Here is a 14,941-nt window from a genome sequence, read left to right on the forward strand (position 1 = left end):
CGGGCCGAGCCGGGCGGCCCGTGGTGGCCAGCGCCCGTCCCGGTCCCCGCCCGTGAGGGACCAGCAGCCGCCCCCGAGCGTCCAACGGGTGCCCCCGCGACCCTGGAAGCTTTCTAGAAGCTGGGGTCCGGCGGGGTGCCGGGCTTCCGCCGGCCGCGGCGGGCGGCACCTCGGGCCGGCCCGGCCCCGGGCGTCCCGGCGGCCGCGCCGCCTCGTCTCCGCCAGCCCCGGGTCTCTCTCTGCCAGCCCCGGCGCGTTCGTTACTGGTTTATCCCGAGCAGAGGCGACACCTGTAAGCAGCTGGATGTAAGTAAGTTTTCTTTTAAAATATATAAATCCGAGGTGCCTGGACGTCAAGCTTAGTTTTCCTTTGGAGTTCGAGGAGGTGCTTCTGGGTGAGCCGAAACCGTGGAGTTACCACACCGTTTTAGTAACGTGATGCTCTTTCGGTTTCGTTTCTTTTCACTGCATTAAGCATTAAGATGTCTTTGTGCGAATAAAAGGAGCTGGAAAGGAGCAGTCATTGCGCTCACTTGAAAGCATCTCTAGAAAGGTTGTAAGAGTGGCAGTGGTGCGTAATTGCTTCCCAGCAGAAACGTCTTTCGAGTGTTTTAAGCCTTTCTCTTTCTACGTGCATGCTCACAGGACGCCTTAAAAACAGACCTGAGATGACACCTCCTGAGCTTTCTGCACTGGGTGGGGACAGGTGATTTGTTTTGGGCAGGATGGTCCCGGCTGAGATCATATAACCTATCCTGTGTGTTGACGGTGAGCCCAGAGCAGGAGGTGGGAGTAGGGGAACCCCGGGGAACACGCAAAGTGACAAAACAGATGATCCTGTCATTGACAGTTTTTGAAGGGCTACAGATACAAAACTAGGCAAAGTCTGGCCATGATAAATCCCTTTTGGCAAGTTGAAATCACGTAAATTTTATTTGCAACCTCACTTGCGAGCTCTTTATGCTCTTTTAGACTACATTCATGTTTGGGTGTTCCTGAATAATGTATTTTAATATTAGTTTAATCACAAAAGTAGATATGCTGAAAGCATTGCTTATGCCAAAAGTTTTAAAACACTTAATTTGCGTCAGGGAGCCAACATCTCCTACATGTGTTGCCTACCCTCCCACAGATAAGCATCTCTGCTATTGGAGAGAAGATAGTTTACTGTTTTATGTTAATGTGAAGCGAATGAATTTGTAATATCTTTAGCTGAGCATTAATAGTGTAGCATTAATGTGATATCATGGCTGGAGCTCAAGAATGTAAAAAAAAAAATCTGGAAACCATCTGTTTGATATCAGTAGGCTCTTTGTCCCTTACTCATATCTGATGAAGGTGTTAAGGTGCTTTTAATATGTGATTAACCCAGAGAAGATGTAAAAAAGTGTTCTTCTATGGAATTCATTAGTCAAATAAGTTATTTTATGTAAGTTAATTCCAAGGTGACTGTTTCACGCTTCTCGTAACCTATCACTTCTGTATTCAAGTCTTTTCAGTTCTCTTTTAGAAATGGTTCTGTCTTCCAAAAAGCAGGTTGGACTCCTTCAAGAAGTACAGCTGATGTCTGCTGTATGGTATATTTGCTGTTCAAGGTTTGTGTACAGCAGCTGCCATTTAGGACTCTAGATATGTATGATGCAGTAACCCAATCTGAAGTCAGAATAGGGAGGCAACTCTAGAAAACGCCTGTTAACTTTTTAGTTAAGAAATGTAAGCTTTCAGTTTTATCAGCACGGGTGACATGGTGTAAGAAATAAAGGGTGATGTCATTATATAGAAGAAAAAACAAATGAATTTATTTAAATATGAACAGAGGGTAGGAAATGGAGGGTACTGGTAGAGAAATTTAAAAAAAATTAAAGAACTTTGATTTCTCTCTCTAACTTTGAAGAATAGTAAAACTCAAATGGAAAATAAATCCATAACCGATGAGGGTGCTCACCAGGTTTTTTGTTAATGGATGGAATGTTTGTTGAATTTGGATTAAGGATTAAAATAATGCTTTTGAGTACTTAAAATATGCTGGTTTATCATTTGACAGTTTAGCTTCTAAATGACATATATTCTCAATTTATAAAATTATCTCAGGTTTTGCTTCCTGGGTGGGTTTTTTGTACCCTCCCTCCTAGTTGTGCCCTTAAGGGATTTTGTGTTCCTGTAACGCATCTCCTACAAGAGAGGAAGACGTGGGGCTCTAGCCTTATCTTCTGTACATTGATATGGCAGTAAAGCAATTATACTTACATCAGCTTAGGGTCTGCTTCACAATTCCTGACTGAACAGTCTGTTTCCTGCTTTGTTACTGCAGTTCCTACACTTCCCTGTGATTCTCATGTGGCTGTCATATTGCTAGAACTCCCTCTGCCTAGACTTTATTGAAAGAGCTTATTCAGACTAAAATATGAGGGGCTGGATCATCTCTTTAGATGTAATTGCAGAGATCTCCTTGGTATCAGTGGGTGTGCATCCCTGGCATTTGGAAGTGGAAGCTTGCCCTTTGGCTGCTGATGAAGAAGTAAATACAGAAGTGAAATTTTGGTGAGCTGCTGCTTTGGTCTGTGAAGGATGTTTTAATTTCAATTTTTATTCTGATTGTTTTGTCACATCAGATCGGTAGTACAAAGTGGAAGAGTATGACCAAGTCTGTCAGGTCGCGCAAGGCTTTCTCCCTTTACCCCTCCAGTTTGGGAGTAAGAAGCTTCTGGTTTTTGATTTATCTGTAACTAACTTCACCCTGTTGAATGCATTGGCTTCACTGATTTGAAGAACTAAAATATAAATGCTGAACAAATGACTCTATGAATTGAGTTACTGGCTCAAAGCTAATAAGAACAATAGTATAAGTAAATTCCACTGGAATTAAATCAGTTTCCATTGGCTGTATTACTCCGATTTCAGTGAGCTTCAGAAATTGAAGTAAATGATGCCACGGACATTTTGTTACTGGTTGTGCAATCTTGTTCTATCTGAATTCTGAACACTGGTAGTATAAACCTTAGCGTGACATTCAGAATATTCGTACCACATACTTCATTTCTATGCAACCTATTGTCAGTAAAATAATGCCATACTAAGGAAGCTTTTTAGGAAAATACAGTACCATACTGTCTAAATAAAGTGCTCTTATGGGAGCAGTCCCCAAATGGGATATCTAAGGAGAAGACACACCTATGTACCTGTTTGAGAATTAATCATATGTTAGTTTCATGTTCTTGGATGCTATAAAATGCCCAACACCTGTGTGTTTTTTAGAAATGAAATGTTAAAACTGTACATCTTGAAAGTTTGCCAGCCTTTATTCATTAAACTGTTTTACACAGCGGAGCAGAACTGCTATATACCCAAAGAATTACAGGTTTTTACCCTTACTGCTACCATTTTTCTTTTTAATACTTGTGGTGCTGCAATACTTCATAAAAAATACAGTATGGTGAAAGTGAGGCAGCATGATTAAATGTTACGAGACTTTACTGAAACACCTTTGTCCAGTAAGTTGATTTCTTAAATTTCTTGCTTGTAGGATTTAGATTGAATCGCTGGTAGTAAGCACATTGTCCAAATTGGCAGTTTTGAGTGTTTAGTCCTTTGTGGAGCACTATTTTCTTTCACACAAAAATTATTTTTCTTGTTAAATCTGAATAATTGGAGATAAACTGTTGCCTTCTCAAGGTTACCAGTGTTATTCTGAATCTTCCCATCATGTTAAATTAACACTGAGTCTGATCCATTACCAGGAGTGATTAGCTGCTGTCTTTAAAAATGAATCACTCTTGGTTATATTCATGCTGAGAGGGCATTTTTGCTGTTCTGAGTTTGCTGGTACTGATCCTCCAGGTTCTAGCAATCTGGAAAGTTTTGTGTCCAGAGAGAAGTATGCTAGGCTAGAGCAATAGAAACTTAATTACATAAATAAGACTGGGTATTTTAGTATTGAAGATCCAAACTTAACCACTGGGCAATGAGCTTGAGTAATTATCTGTCCCATTGAGAAGCATGTGAATCAACTAAGCAGTCTGTGCTTTTAGAAGAATTTCTCAGTGTCATACATCTTTCTACACTTTAGGAAGAAAACTAGAGCAATGGATAAATCAGCTTGCAATTTGGTGTAGCGTAATATGCTTGTTATATATTATTTCTGTAAGAAGTAGTTCAATTAGACAATGCAGCACTGTCTAAAGCTGAGCTTTCAGAATGTAGCAGGGCATATGGCAATTGTTCTCTTGGATGCTCTTCCTACCCTTGATGGCCTCAGTGTCAAAGACTGAACCAGAAATAGTGTTTTCATATTTTACATTCCTCAGAAGATTCCTGCTTCATAAGCTTGTTCAGTCTACACAGGAATGTGTTCCCAGCAGAAAAAATGATGTGGCAAGACATTTTAGACCCTGAGAGGTCAACCATGTGAAGTGCCATGCAATTTAAACTTGCTGTCTTGGGTCCTGCTTTACTTATTTCTTGTATTTTAGTGTGAGAAGGCAGTGACAATTGTTCTCTCTTCACACCCTTCATCTCACTACCACTTCAGTAAATCCCAGTTGTATCTTTTTGCAGATGTTTTGACAGCAGCTTGGAGGAACCAACTTCAGCATTCCTCCATACCTTCAGCAATGTTGTTTGTCCTCTGGGCCTCTTTCATTTGTGCTTCTGTAAAATAGACTATTCTACAGTGTGTATTGCTTAAAGCTTCTGAACAAAACAAGCAGTTGTGGGATAAAAGGGAGGATCTTTACATAGATCTAATAAAAATGGTTAGAACGCTAGACGCAGAGGGTTAGCAAGGCAGGCACATCACATATTTATGCAGTAATATAATGATAATCTTTTTCCTAACAGGGTGTATCTTTGAATACACTTTTGTAAACCACTGCTGAATGCTAAACTGGTGTCTCTCATGGAACAGTTTTCTCCAGGATCACATTCCTAAGTAGTAGTCATCCTGTATGAGGAATTAAAATTGTTTTTCCATGTTTGCATTAGTTAAATTTATCTACATTAATTTTAATCTGCCATTTAATTTGTTTTACTGATAGCATCAACTTCTGATGTTCTTCACCATTGCCTTCTAACTTTTCTAAAGTGAATTGCGTTTTGTCATCAGTGAACTTTGTCACTTTGCTTTCACCCTTTTTACAGCTCAGTTATGAATGTGTTGAACTACATAGGCCCCAGGACAGAGCACTGGGACTTATCTGGTAACTTCCCTCTGCTGTGAAAAGATTGTTGGTTTTTTTATACTGTTTCTTTTTTTCTTTTTTACTTGTTTTTTTTTTACTTTTTAATTCCTGTGAAGAGTTTGTACCCTTTTCTGCTTCCATTAAGAGCCTTTGATGAGGGTCTGTGAGTACCTTTACTTGAATTTTCAGAAGGCTTATTAATGTGATCTCCCTTACCCATACAGGTTCTTTTGAGAACTCCAGGATTTTTTTGTAAGGCACAATTTCTCTTTACAAAATCTGTGCAGGCTTTTCCATTTGGAACTAGTTGTGCTTCTGAGACCTGTGGAATACAATTTAGCCTAGCTTTTTCTTGAGAGAGTGCGTCACGATCTTACTGTCCAGTTACAGATCTGCTTAAAGTATTTCTTTTGCAATGGAAATACAAGTTTGAACAATGTATGAGCTGAATTAGTTATGATTTATATTTTAGCTCACAAGGCACATCTAAAATGCTAAAGGCTGTGCTGTTTTGTGAAGTGCTTTCACTTGCGTTCTCTGTATTTTTTTGCACTGCATACAAGTTACATGTCTTAGACTGGGGTTTATACACATAATCACTTGGTGATTGCTTCATGTGACAAAGGCAGCTAAGGTCTTCAGCGTGCTTTTTGCGCTTGAGTGAATTCTTGCCAGTTCCAACAAATGGGGCATTTGTGGGGAACAGCTGGAATTAAGGTGGTTCCTAAGTACTTCCGTTTGAAAATTAGAAAGAGGTAAACACGCAATATGCCTAGAGAGCTACCTGGGTAATATGTGTGGAGAAAAGAGCATCCATAATGTAGTGAGATGGATTGGTAGCATAATATTTGTGCTAGAATAAGCTAAAGTGATTAAATAGTGATGTAATGAAGCATACCAGGAAAAGTTTGCATTTGAAATGGTTGAATTTTGGGGGGAAACTAAGAAAATAGCAGTGAAGATAAATGTGGAAAGGGAATGCACTTTATAACTTGGCATGAACTTCAAGGTCTGAATGATTAGTACATGAAAGCATGTTTCTCAATGTTTTACTGATTCTCCCAGTTCAGTTCTTTGTTTTCTTGAAAACATGAGAGTTGACATAGTGAACTGCAGTGCAGGTGGTTGTGTAAAAAAAAAAAAAAAAAAAGTACTCATAGCAGTTAATTTTTGTAGGGGGAGAATGTTTCTGTAGATACTTTTTTTAAAAGAAAGTAAAAAAACTCTTCATACTAATGCATTTGAATGTTGGTTTACATACTATAGAGGGACAGTGAGTGCTGTTTGCAAAGTAGTCTTTGTACTGGAAGTAGAACAAGCAACTAGCAGGCTCTCCTGAGAGACCCTACTGCTTGGTGGGAAAGAATTTCCCAGAGGAGAGTGGGGGGGTAGAAAGGGGTGATTGTCTCTTCAGCAGTCCAGTTTGAGTTTGGTTGTTATCTTTGTGAGAGATAACGGGTTTATTCCACTGGGGAGGTACCAGGGAGATCTCTTCCTCCTCAGAGCAGGATCAGCTGTGAGGCCTGAGCAGGTTGCTTAGGGCTTTTCTGGTTGGGTATTGAAACTCTTCGAGGTCTGATAACATGTCTCCAGCTCTGGGCATGCTAGGGGCAATGGGCTCTGCTCCTTCACCCTCATGGGAGGAAAAAAGCATCCTGTATTTATCCATTTGAGTCTTTGTCTTAATCTGCCTGGCAGGACTATATGGCCCGCATCAGAATGTGAAAAGTTTGAAAAGGTGCTCTGGAGGACTTCAGGATTTGAACAGTGAGAAGTGGTTTTGTTCTGAAATGTGTATGTTGCTTAAGAGAAACAAACAGTTAAGCATGTTTGAAATTGGATGTTAAGGTGTTTTTGTAGCCATTCGAACAATTTTAATTGTTAAATTACAGACTTGAATTAACAGAGATAGTTACCTAAAAGTTGTGCGAATAAATTAATACCGTCAATTCTAGCTTTGCTTTGAAGATTTGGCACTGGCTATAAAATTGCATTTTGCTGTGGAGTATTTTAGGGTGAATTGTACTAGCTCTCCTTCAAAATGTCTAAGATAAGATATTCTTACTGATACTAAATTGCAATTTTTCCCCCTTTTCTATGAGCATTTCCCTGCCAGCTGGATTTGTGATCTTGACATCTTCTCATGGGTTTATTAATGTTCAACAGCTGTGTTCTGCTTTAAAAAAAAAAAAGTTTGTATTGCACCCCAGTAGTTCTCCTTGTTGTCTTCAAATTAACTTTTGGGTTTATTGTGCCTCCAATAAAGGCAGAAGAAAAAATGTTTTTTTTAGAATTGGGTATGGGCGAAAAGAAGCATAGAAAGAGCAGAAGGGCAAAACTGGAGAAGTAGCAGATATTTTGTTAGAACTTCTAGGACTTTGGATTTATAATGATGGCCTTAAACTTTTATTGTTAAGCATTTGAGATTACGTAATATTTTGCTCATTATTGATTATGCAAGTATAATAGCTTGACCAGCAGCTGCATTTGAAAGCCATAGTAATGTTCATACATAGTTTCTCAGCCCCCACACTGGACTGTCATATGAAGATGATCTGTGTGGATAGAAAATAAGCCCGTAACAGTTTTTAAGACTTTCCTGAGGACACTTCATTTTTAACATTAAGACTTTAAAATTTGGGGGTGGGTTGTGATGAAAGCAACTTGTATGTTGACCGTATCTGCGCTATTTCTGAAATTCTAGTTACATCTTTTTAACCATAAAGAATTCAGTAGGTTGTCCCCATATTGTCTAATTCAAGAAGCCTAAAGCTCTTTGTGCTTCAAGTTTGTAACTGTTTTTCGCATGTGTGTCTCAAGTTCATTCTTTATGTAAATTGCATGCAGTTGTGTTCTGTTGCAAAGTATTTTCTCAATGTAGAAATGAGCCACAACCATTACTTCTGGGGTAGCTTCATCTTAAAATCAAGTATGAAGTGTTTTTAGAAAGCTCTTTGATTTTGAAATGAGTAAAGAGTTTTTGTTGCTTTTTTATCAGTGGTCCAGACTGTGTACGTCATCAGTCATAAGCTATTTTCTTTTCTTGAAAATAACTTGATGCTTGATTAAACATTGAAAGCTTTTGTGGTAAGAGCCTTTAGGAACTACAGGAAAGATGGGCATCCAGAAGTAAGTATCTGCATTGGTCCATTTGACAATGTCAGTGAATTTTCCTGTTTGCATTATTTTAGTTTCCTGATAAAGCCACTTCCACGAGTGTTCTTTAATTAATCTAGGCATTTATGGCTTTCTCAGAAAACTGAAAATCATCAACTACAGTCTTATGTGGATCGTAGATTGGTAGCTATTGGTATATCTGATGTCGAATGCTTGACTTCATTTTAACAGGTGCATGTTCCTTTCAGGATTTAAATTCTACTTTTCCAGGTTATGTCTTGAATCCAAAAGGCTATAGAGATTTATGTTTTTTTAGTACAGTGCAACTATCTGTAAGCTGCATGATACCGCCAAATGATTTGCAGACTGTTTTAATCTCCAAGAAATACTAATTTAGGCTCAGTACAGCAAAAATACTTTTCTTCCACAGAAGTTTTTAAATGACTTCTGAGGAAAAAAACATGCATGCCTTTTTGAATGTGTATGTACATCATCTTTCTGGTGAACTATGTAAATCTCAGATCAAATTTGCATGTAATAAAAACACTATTAAAAAAACCAAACAAACACTCCAAAACTTCATTTTTAGTGGCATTAGAACTGTTTGTTGAATGCATACTAGAGGTTTATGGCCCAACATCATGCTTAGTGATATAGAGGTGGGAGGGAAGTAAAGTAGAGGCAGGAGAAAGGCTGGAGAGTCCCTTACTCTCTGCTGTAAAATTTGCCTTTTCCAGAGGAAGCTGCTGTGGAAGGGATCTTCAGACTTCAGTGTGATCTGTGTTAAGTGCTAGTCTGAGTGATATACATCTTGGCAAAAAAATACTCTTAAAATTGTTATCCCATTACATTGTGTAGAAGTACTTGCAGTCGTCTTATATGAGGAAGATTTTTGACACGCACCCCCCACCCCAGTCTTTGGAATCTTTGCTATTTAGAGATAAAAAAATTGCATGGTAACCTACAGAGAAATGTTAATAATGCTTGAAAGTTATCAGCCTCTCACAGATAATCTTTGATCTATGATATTATCATATTGTTTCCCAGGAGAAAGAAAACTGTTTTCTTCAAATCCTCAAGATTTGAAGCAAGCTGCGATGTAGAAAATAATTTGAATCTTATTGGCTAGCAAAAATGCTGTCTGCATTACTTTTAGTTTGCTGCTACAGGTTTTGATAAACTGATAGATTTAAAAATTATTAGAGATCTGGGCACTTAGACTGTCCAGGCAGTAGGGATTTCCTTAAAAATCTTTACTATAGGCTGTTGGCTTAAATGAATCTTGTAATACAAGTGTTTTCTAAACCTGTAATTCCTACCAATCTAGATGAAAGGTAATGAGTAGGGGACAAACACTACATGTGTCTCTGCTCTGCTCTTCGTTGTAGGCTGTCTCGACTTTTTTTGAGTTCACTGGGAGACCCTGAGTTTCATGTTCTCCATACTCTCCACCTGCTGAAATGACAGTCTGGTTGATACTTGTGACTAGATGGTATCTCTTCAGCTGAATCGTGCATTATTAGATTGCCCAACGTGCAACAGAAGTGTCCTTTTATATTTTGGGTAAACTTCAGGTGTGTATGGGAGTATCAGATCAGAGAGCTGTACTGCTCCTTTCTAAGAATTGCCAGCCCTGTGGGAGTGTAATGGCTTTGGATTTGCTAGAAACACTGAAAAACAATCTTCTACAGGGTAAGGGTGAGGGGAAAGAGTAATTTTAGAACCCAAAAACTTTGTAAAACAGTTACTGTGGCAAGGGGCATATAGAAATGAAAGAAAGCAGCAGTTCTGGTTAAATCTGCTTTACTCTCAAGGCTTCTGCCTGGTTCGCCTAAATAAAAAGATTCTAGATCTCTCGTCTGGGATCGAGTTTTTGGGTCTTGAATGGCAGCAGTTTCAACAGCATCGTGAGCACTTCCATAGTTTGCTAATTCTTCCTGGCATTACTTGTTGACCAGTGGAATAGCTGCTGGGTCTCTAGTCTATGGGCACACACGAGCAATGAGATCAGTTGGTCAGCAGTCAACAGAAAGCAGTTGTACAGATGGCATAAGCTGCCCCTTCTTTTCTTGTACTTTGGCAGTTTCAAATACAAAAATTGGTGCTCTTCTGATTATCTGCATTGTCATAGTTTTGTTGTAATGGTGATGTGATCTTTATAAAGCAGACCTGTTTTGTTGTCAGTTGTGGAGATAGCAGGGAGAGTTACACCCTTTGTTACACTGCTGTAGAAGGGTTGTGAATAGTGATCAAGGGGGAGGAAGCCTAAAGGCAAACTGGAGGTGGGAGCAGTACAGAGCACTGTCAGGAATGGGGAAAATAATTCTCTTCAGTCAGCAAGAGTTCGAGGGAACAAAATTCCTCAACTTCCCTGGAGATTTTTAGTTGTTTTGTATTGACTTTTCTCCACCCTTGTTTGGCTTATTATTATTCCCAATGGCTTGGTAATAGGTCATCCTGAAAGCTGGTTATACTCAAAATATGTTTGTAAGAGATCTTTGCACATGTAATGAACGGGATGTGTACAACCACTGCATGTGTTTTTCTTTCTTAGCAACAAGGTATTGGTCGGCCAAGCGTATACCATGCGGTGGTGGTCATATTTCTAGAATTCTTTGCCTGGGGGCTCTTGACAACTCCAATGCTAACGGTAAGTATCAGCTCGCATCTTGGCAGTAATGACAAAAGTTAATTTGCTAATTCGTAGGGATTGGGGTTTTAATTTGTTTTACACTTCCTGCTTACCTCATTAACTGAATTCCAGGAGTCTTAACATTCAACACTGCGCAATAGTAATATACTACAGCTGAGATGTGGACAGCTGAAAGACTAGAAGATAGTGAAAAATAAATTAGCAAAACGCTGTACTACTCTAACTTTTATTTGCCTTCTATAGTAACATCAGTTTAGTGTACTGATGAAGGTCTCTGGAAGTTCTGGCTTTTTCTAAGGCTTCATAGTTGTCATGGTTTCAGCCCAGCCGGTAACAAAGGACCACGCAGCTGCTCGCTCACTCCTCCCGCCCCCCTCCGGGGGGATAGGGAGGAGATGGAGGAGAGAAAAGAAAAAAAACACTGGAACCTCGAGGGCTGAGATAAGGGCAGTTTACTGGGACAACACAAAAAAAGGTTACAACAACAACAACGGTACTAATGAAAGAATATACAAAACGAGTGATGCACAGTGCAACTGCTCACCACCCGGAACCCGACACTCCGCCACCGAAAGTCGAGAGCCCTCCCCCCGGCCTGCTCCCCATTTATATACGAGCATGATGTCACATGGTATGGAATAGCTCCTTGGCTAGTTCAGGTCAGCTGCCCCGGCTATGCCCCCCCCACCTCCCAGGTTCCTGTAAAAATTAACTCTATCCCAGCTGAACCCAGGGCATTATCCACCCCTTATTCTATACCATCTACATCATGCCCAGATCTTACATTTTCCAATCAACTACTACCACTTTCCTTGTCTTTTATATCTATATCTATATACAGATATAGATATATCTATCTATCTGTATATGGATACCCCCCCCCCCCAAATAGTATTCCCTTAGTCGATGGGCTATCCCTCCAATGTGTCCATCAATTTTATTTAGTCCATGACTTTGGGGCTCCATCTGTTGTAACAGTTCTTCAGGATAAGAGAGAGATGGTGTGAGGTGTTAGGTTGTTGTATGCTGCCTCTGGAACTTGTGGCCGGTACATTTGGTGCAACCCACACCCTTGGCCTGCAGGTCGAAGAGGTTGATCTCGAGGAAATTGCTGGGCACCAGTTCAAGTTCTATCACTGTTGTACTTGGCTCAGTTTCAAAGTCCATCCTTCAGTCATTTGGGTAGTTCTTACAGTAATACCCTTGATATGGCATATAGACACTATAGATACAATGACATACATTGGCAGGTTATTTAGCAATTAAATATCATACAGCCTAATTCATGGGCTATTCTCTCCCAAAATCAAATCTCCCTGAGGTACACATGGAACTTCCCCATCCTTCTGCATCACCTACCAGGTGTACCCAGGTCCCTGAGCAAAAACAACCCCTTGGATGGGTTTGTCTCTGCTTGAGGGGGGACTAACCCAGACTGCCTTTCCTAACATACTCCTCATGCGCACTACAGGGACTTTATCCCCTTCTACAGTATGTGGAAGTCTTGGCTGGGCGGGGCCAGCCCGATTGGTGGATCCTCTAGTATTAACTAACCAGGTGGCTTTTGTTAAATGTGTATCCCAGTGTTTGAAAGTTCCACCCCCCATTGCTCTCAATGTAGTTTTCAGCAGTCCATTGTATCGTTCGATTTTTCCGGAGGCTGGTGCGTGATAAGGGATGTGATATACCCACTCAATGCCATGTTCTTTGGCCCAGGTGTCTATGAGGTTGTTTCGGAAGTGAGTCCCATTGTCCGACTCGATTCTTTCTGGGGTGCTGTGTCGCCATAAAACTTTCTCTTCAAGGCCCAGGATAGTGTTCTGGGCAGTGGCGTGGGACACAGAATATGTTTCCAGCCATCCAGTGGTTGCTTCCACCATTGTAAGCACATGGCACTTGCCTTGGCGGCTTTGTGGGAGTGTGATATAGTTAATCTGCCAGGCCTCCCACTGTTTATATTTCAGCCATCGCCCTCCACACGACAGGGGTTTTAGCCGCTTGGCTTGCTTAATTGCAGCACATGTTTCACATTCATGGATAACCTGTGCGATAGTGTCCATAGTCAGGTCCACCACTCGATCACGAGCCCATCTATATGTTGCATCTCTTCCCTGATGGCCCGAGGTATCATGGGCCCACTGAGCCATAAATAGCTCACCCCTATGTTGCCAGTCCAGGTCCACCTGAGACACTTCAATCTTGGCGGCCTGATCTGCCTGCTGGTTGTTTTGATGTTCTTCAGTGGCCCGACTCTTGGGTACATGAGCATCTACGTGACGTACTTTTACCACTAGCTTCTCTATCCGAACAGCAATATCTTGCCACAGTGCAGCCGCCCAGATGGGTTTACCTCTGCGCTGCCAGTTGCTCTTCTTCCATTGCTGTAGCCACCCCCATAGGGCATTTGCCACCGTCCATGAGTCAGTATAGAGATAGAGCACTGGCCACTTCTCTCTTTCAGCAATGTCTAATGCTAGCTGGATGGCTTTCACCTCTGCAAACTGACTCGATTCACCTTCTCCTTCAGCAGTTTCTGCAACTTGTCGTGTAGGACTCCATACAGCAGCCTTCCACCTCTGATGTTTTCCCACAATGCGACAGGACCTATCAGTGAACAGGGCATATTGCCTCTCATTTTCTGGCAGTTTATTATACAGCGGGGCCTCTTCAGCCCATGTCACCTCCTCCTCTGGTGACATTCCAAAATCTTTGCCTTCTGGCCAGTCCGTGATCACTTCCAAAATTCCTGGGCGACTGGGGTTTCCTATGCGAGCTCGTTGTGTGATCAGTGCAATCCACTTACTCCACGTGGCATCAGTTGCATGATGTGCAGAGGAGACTTTCCCTTTGAACATGCAGCCCAGCACTGGCAGTCGGGGTGCTAAGAGGAGCTGTGTTTCAGTACCAACCACTTCTGAGGCAGCTTGAACTCCTTCATATGCTGCCAATATCTCTTTTTCAGTTGGAGTATAGCGAGCCTCAGATCCTCTGTATCCCCGACTCCAAAACCCCAGGGGTCGGCCTCGGGTCTCCCCAGGTGCTTTCTGCCAGAGGCTCCAGGTAGGGCCATTCTCTCCAGCTGCAGTATAGAGCACATTTTTAACATCTTGTCCTGCCTGGACTGGCCCAAGAGCTACTGCATGAACAATCTCCCGCTTAATTTGTTCAAAGGCTTGTCGTTGCTCAGGCCCCCATTTAAAATCGTTCTTCTTTCGGGTAACTTGGTAGAGAGGACTTACAATTTGACTGTAATTTGGAATGTGCATTCTCCAAAAACCCACAACACCTAAGAAAGCCTGTGTTTCCTCTTTATTAGTCAGTGGGGACATAGCTGCTGTTTTGTTGATCACATCCATAGGGATCTGACGACGCCCGTCTTGCCATTTTACTCCTAAGAACTGGATCTCCTGTGCAGGTTCCTTGACCTTACTTTCTTTTATGGCAAAACCAGCCTTCAAAAGGATTTGGATTATTTTCTTCTCTTTCTCAAAAACTTCTTCTGTCGTGTTGCCCCATACAATGATGTCATCAATGTATTGCAGGTGCTCTGGAGCTTCACCTTTTTCCAGTGCAGCCTGGATCAGTCCGTGGCAAATAGTGGGGCTGTGTTTCCACGCCTGGGGCAGTTGATTCCAGGTGTACTGGACGCCTCTCCAAGTGAAAGCAAACTGTGGCCTGCACTCCGCTGCCAAAGGAATGGAGAAAAATGCATTAGCAATGTCAGTTGTGGCATACCACTTAGCTGCCTTTGATTCCAGTTCTTGTTGAAGCTCTAACATATCTGGCACAGCAGCGCTCAGCGGTGGCGTGACTTCATTCAGCCCACGATAATCTACTGTTAGTCTCCATTCCCCATTAGATTTCCGCACGGGCCATATGGGACTATTAAAGGGTGAGTGAGTCTTGCTGATCACTCCTTGGCTCTCCAGTTGGCAAATCAGCTTATGGATGGGGATCAGGGAGTCTCGGATGGTGCGATATTGCCGCCGGTGCA

At 41.4% G+C, this 14,941-nt stretch overlaps 1 protein-coding gene across 5 annotated transcripts in view; it reads left to right on the forward strand.

Annotated features, from left to right (window-relative positions):
- The window catches only part of MFSD14B (major facilitator superfamily domain containing 14B), a 40,712-nt gene that overhangs the window by 356 nt on the left and 25,415 nt on the right, over nucleotides 1-14,941 (forward strand). For 3 of the 5 annotated variants that reach the window (XR_008233483.1, XM_052776947.1, XM_052776946.1), the window contains exon 2: nucleotides 10,849-10,944. Coding sequence is in view for 4 of the 5 variants with exons in the window: in XM_052776947.1 (XP_052632907.1) it covers nucleotides 10,849-10,944 (96 nt within the window). In the remaining variant the exon portion in view is untranslated. Of the gene's footprint in view, nucleotides 1-2,303; nucleotides 2,542-9,686; nucleotides 9,869-10,848; nucleotides 10,945-14,941 lie in introns of those variants that run through there. The other 2 variants (XM_052776948.1, XM_052776949.1) reach the window with 2 other exon arrangements.

Source organism: Harpia harpyja, chromosome Z (assembly GCF_026419915.1).
Source record: "Harpia harpyja isolate bHarHar1 chromosome Z, bHarHar1 primary haplotype, whole genome shotgun sequence".
NCBI classification, from domain to species: Eukaryota; Metazoa; Chordata; class Aves; order Accipitriformes; family Accipitridae; genus Harpia; species Harpia harpyja.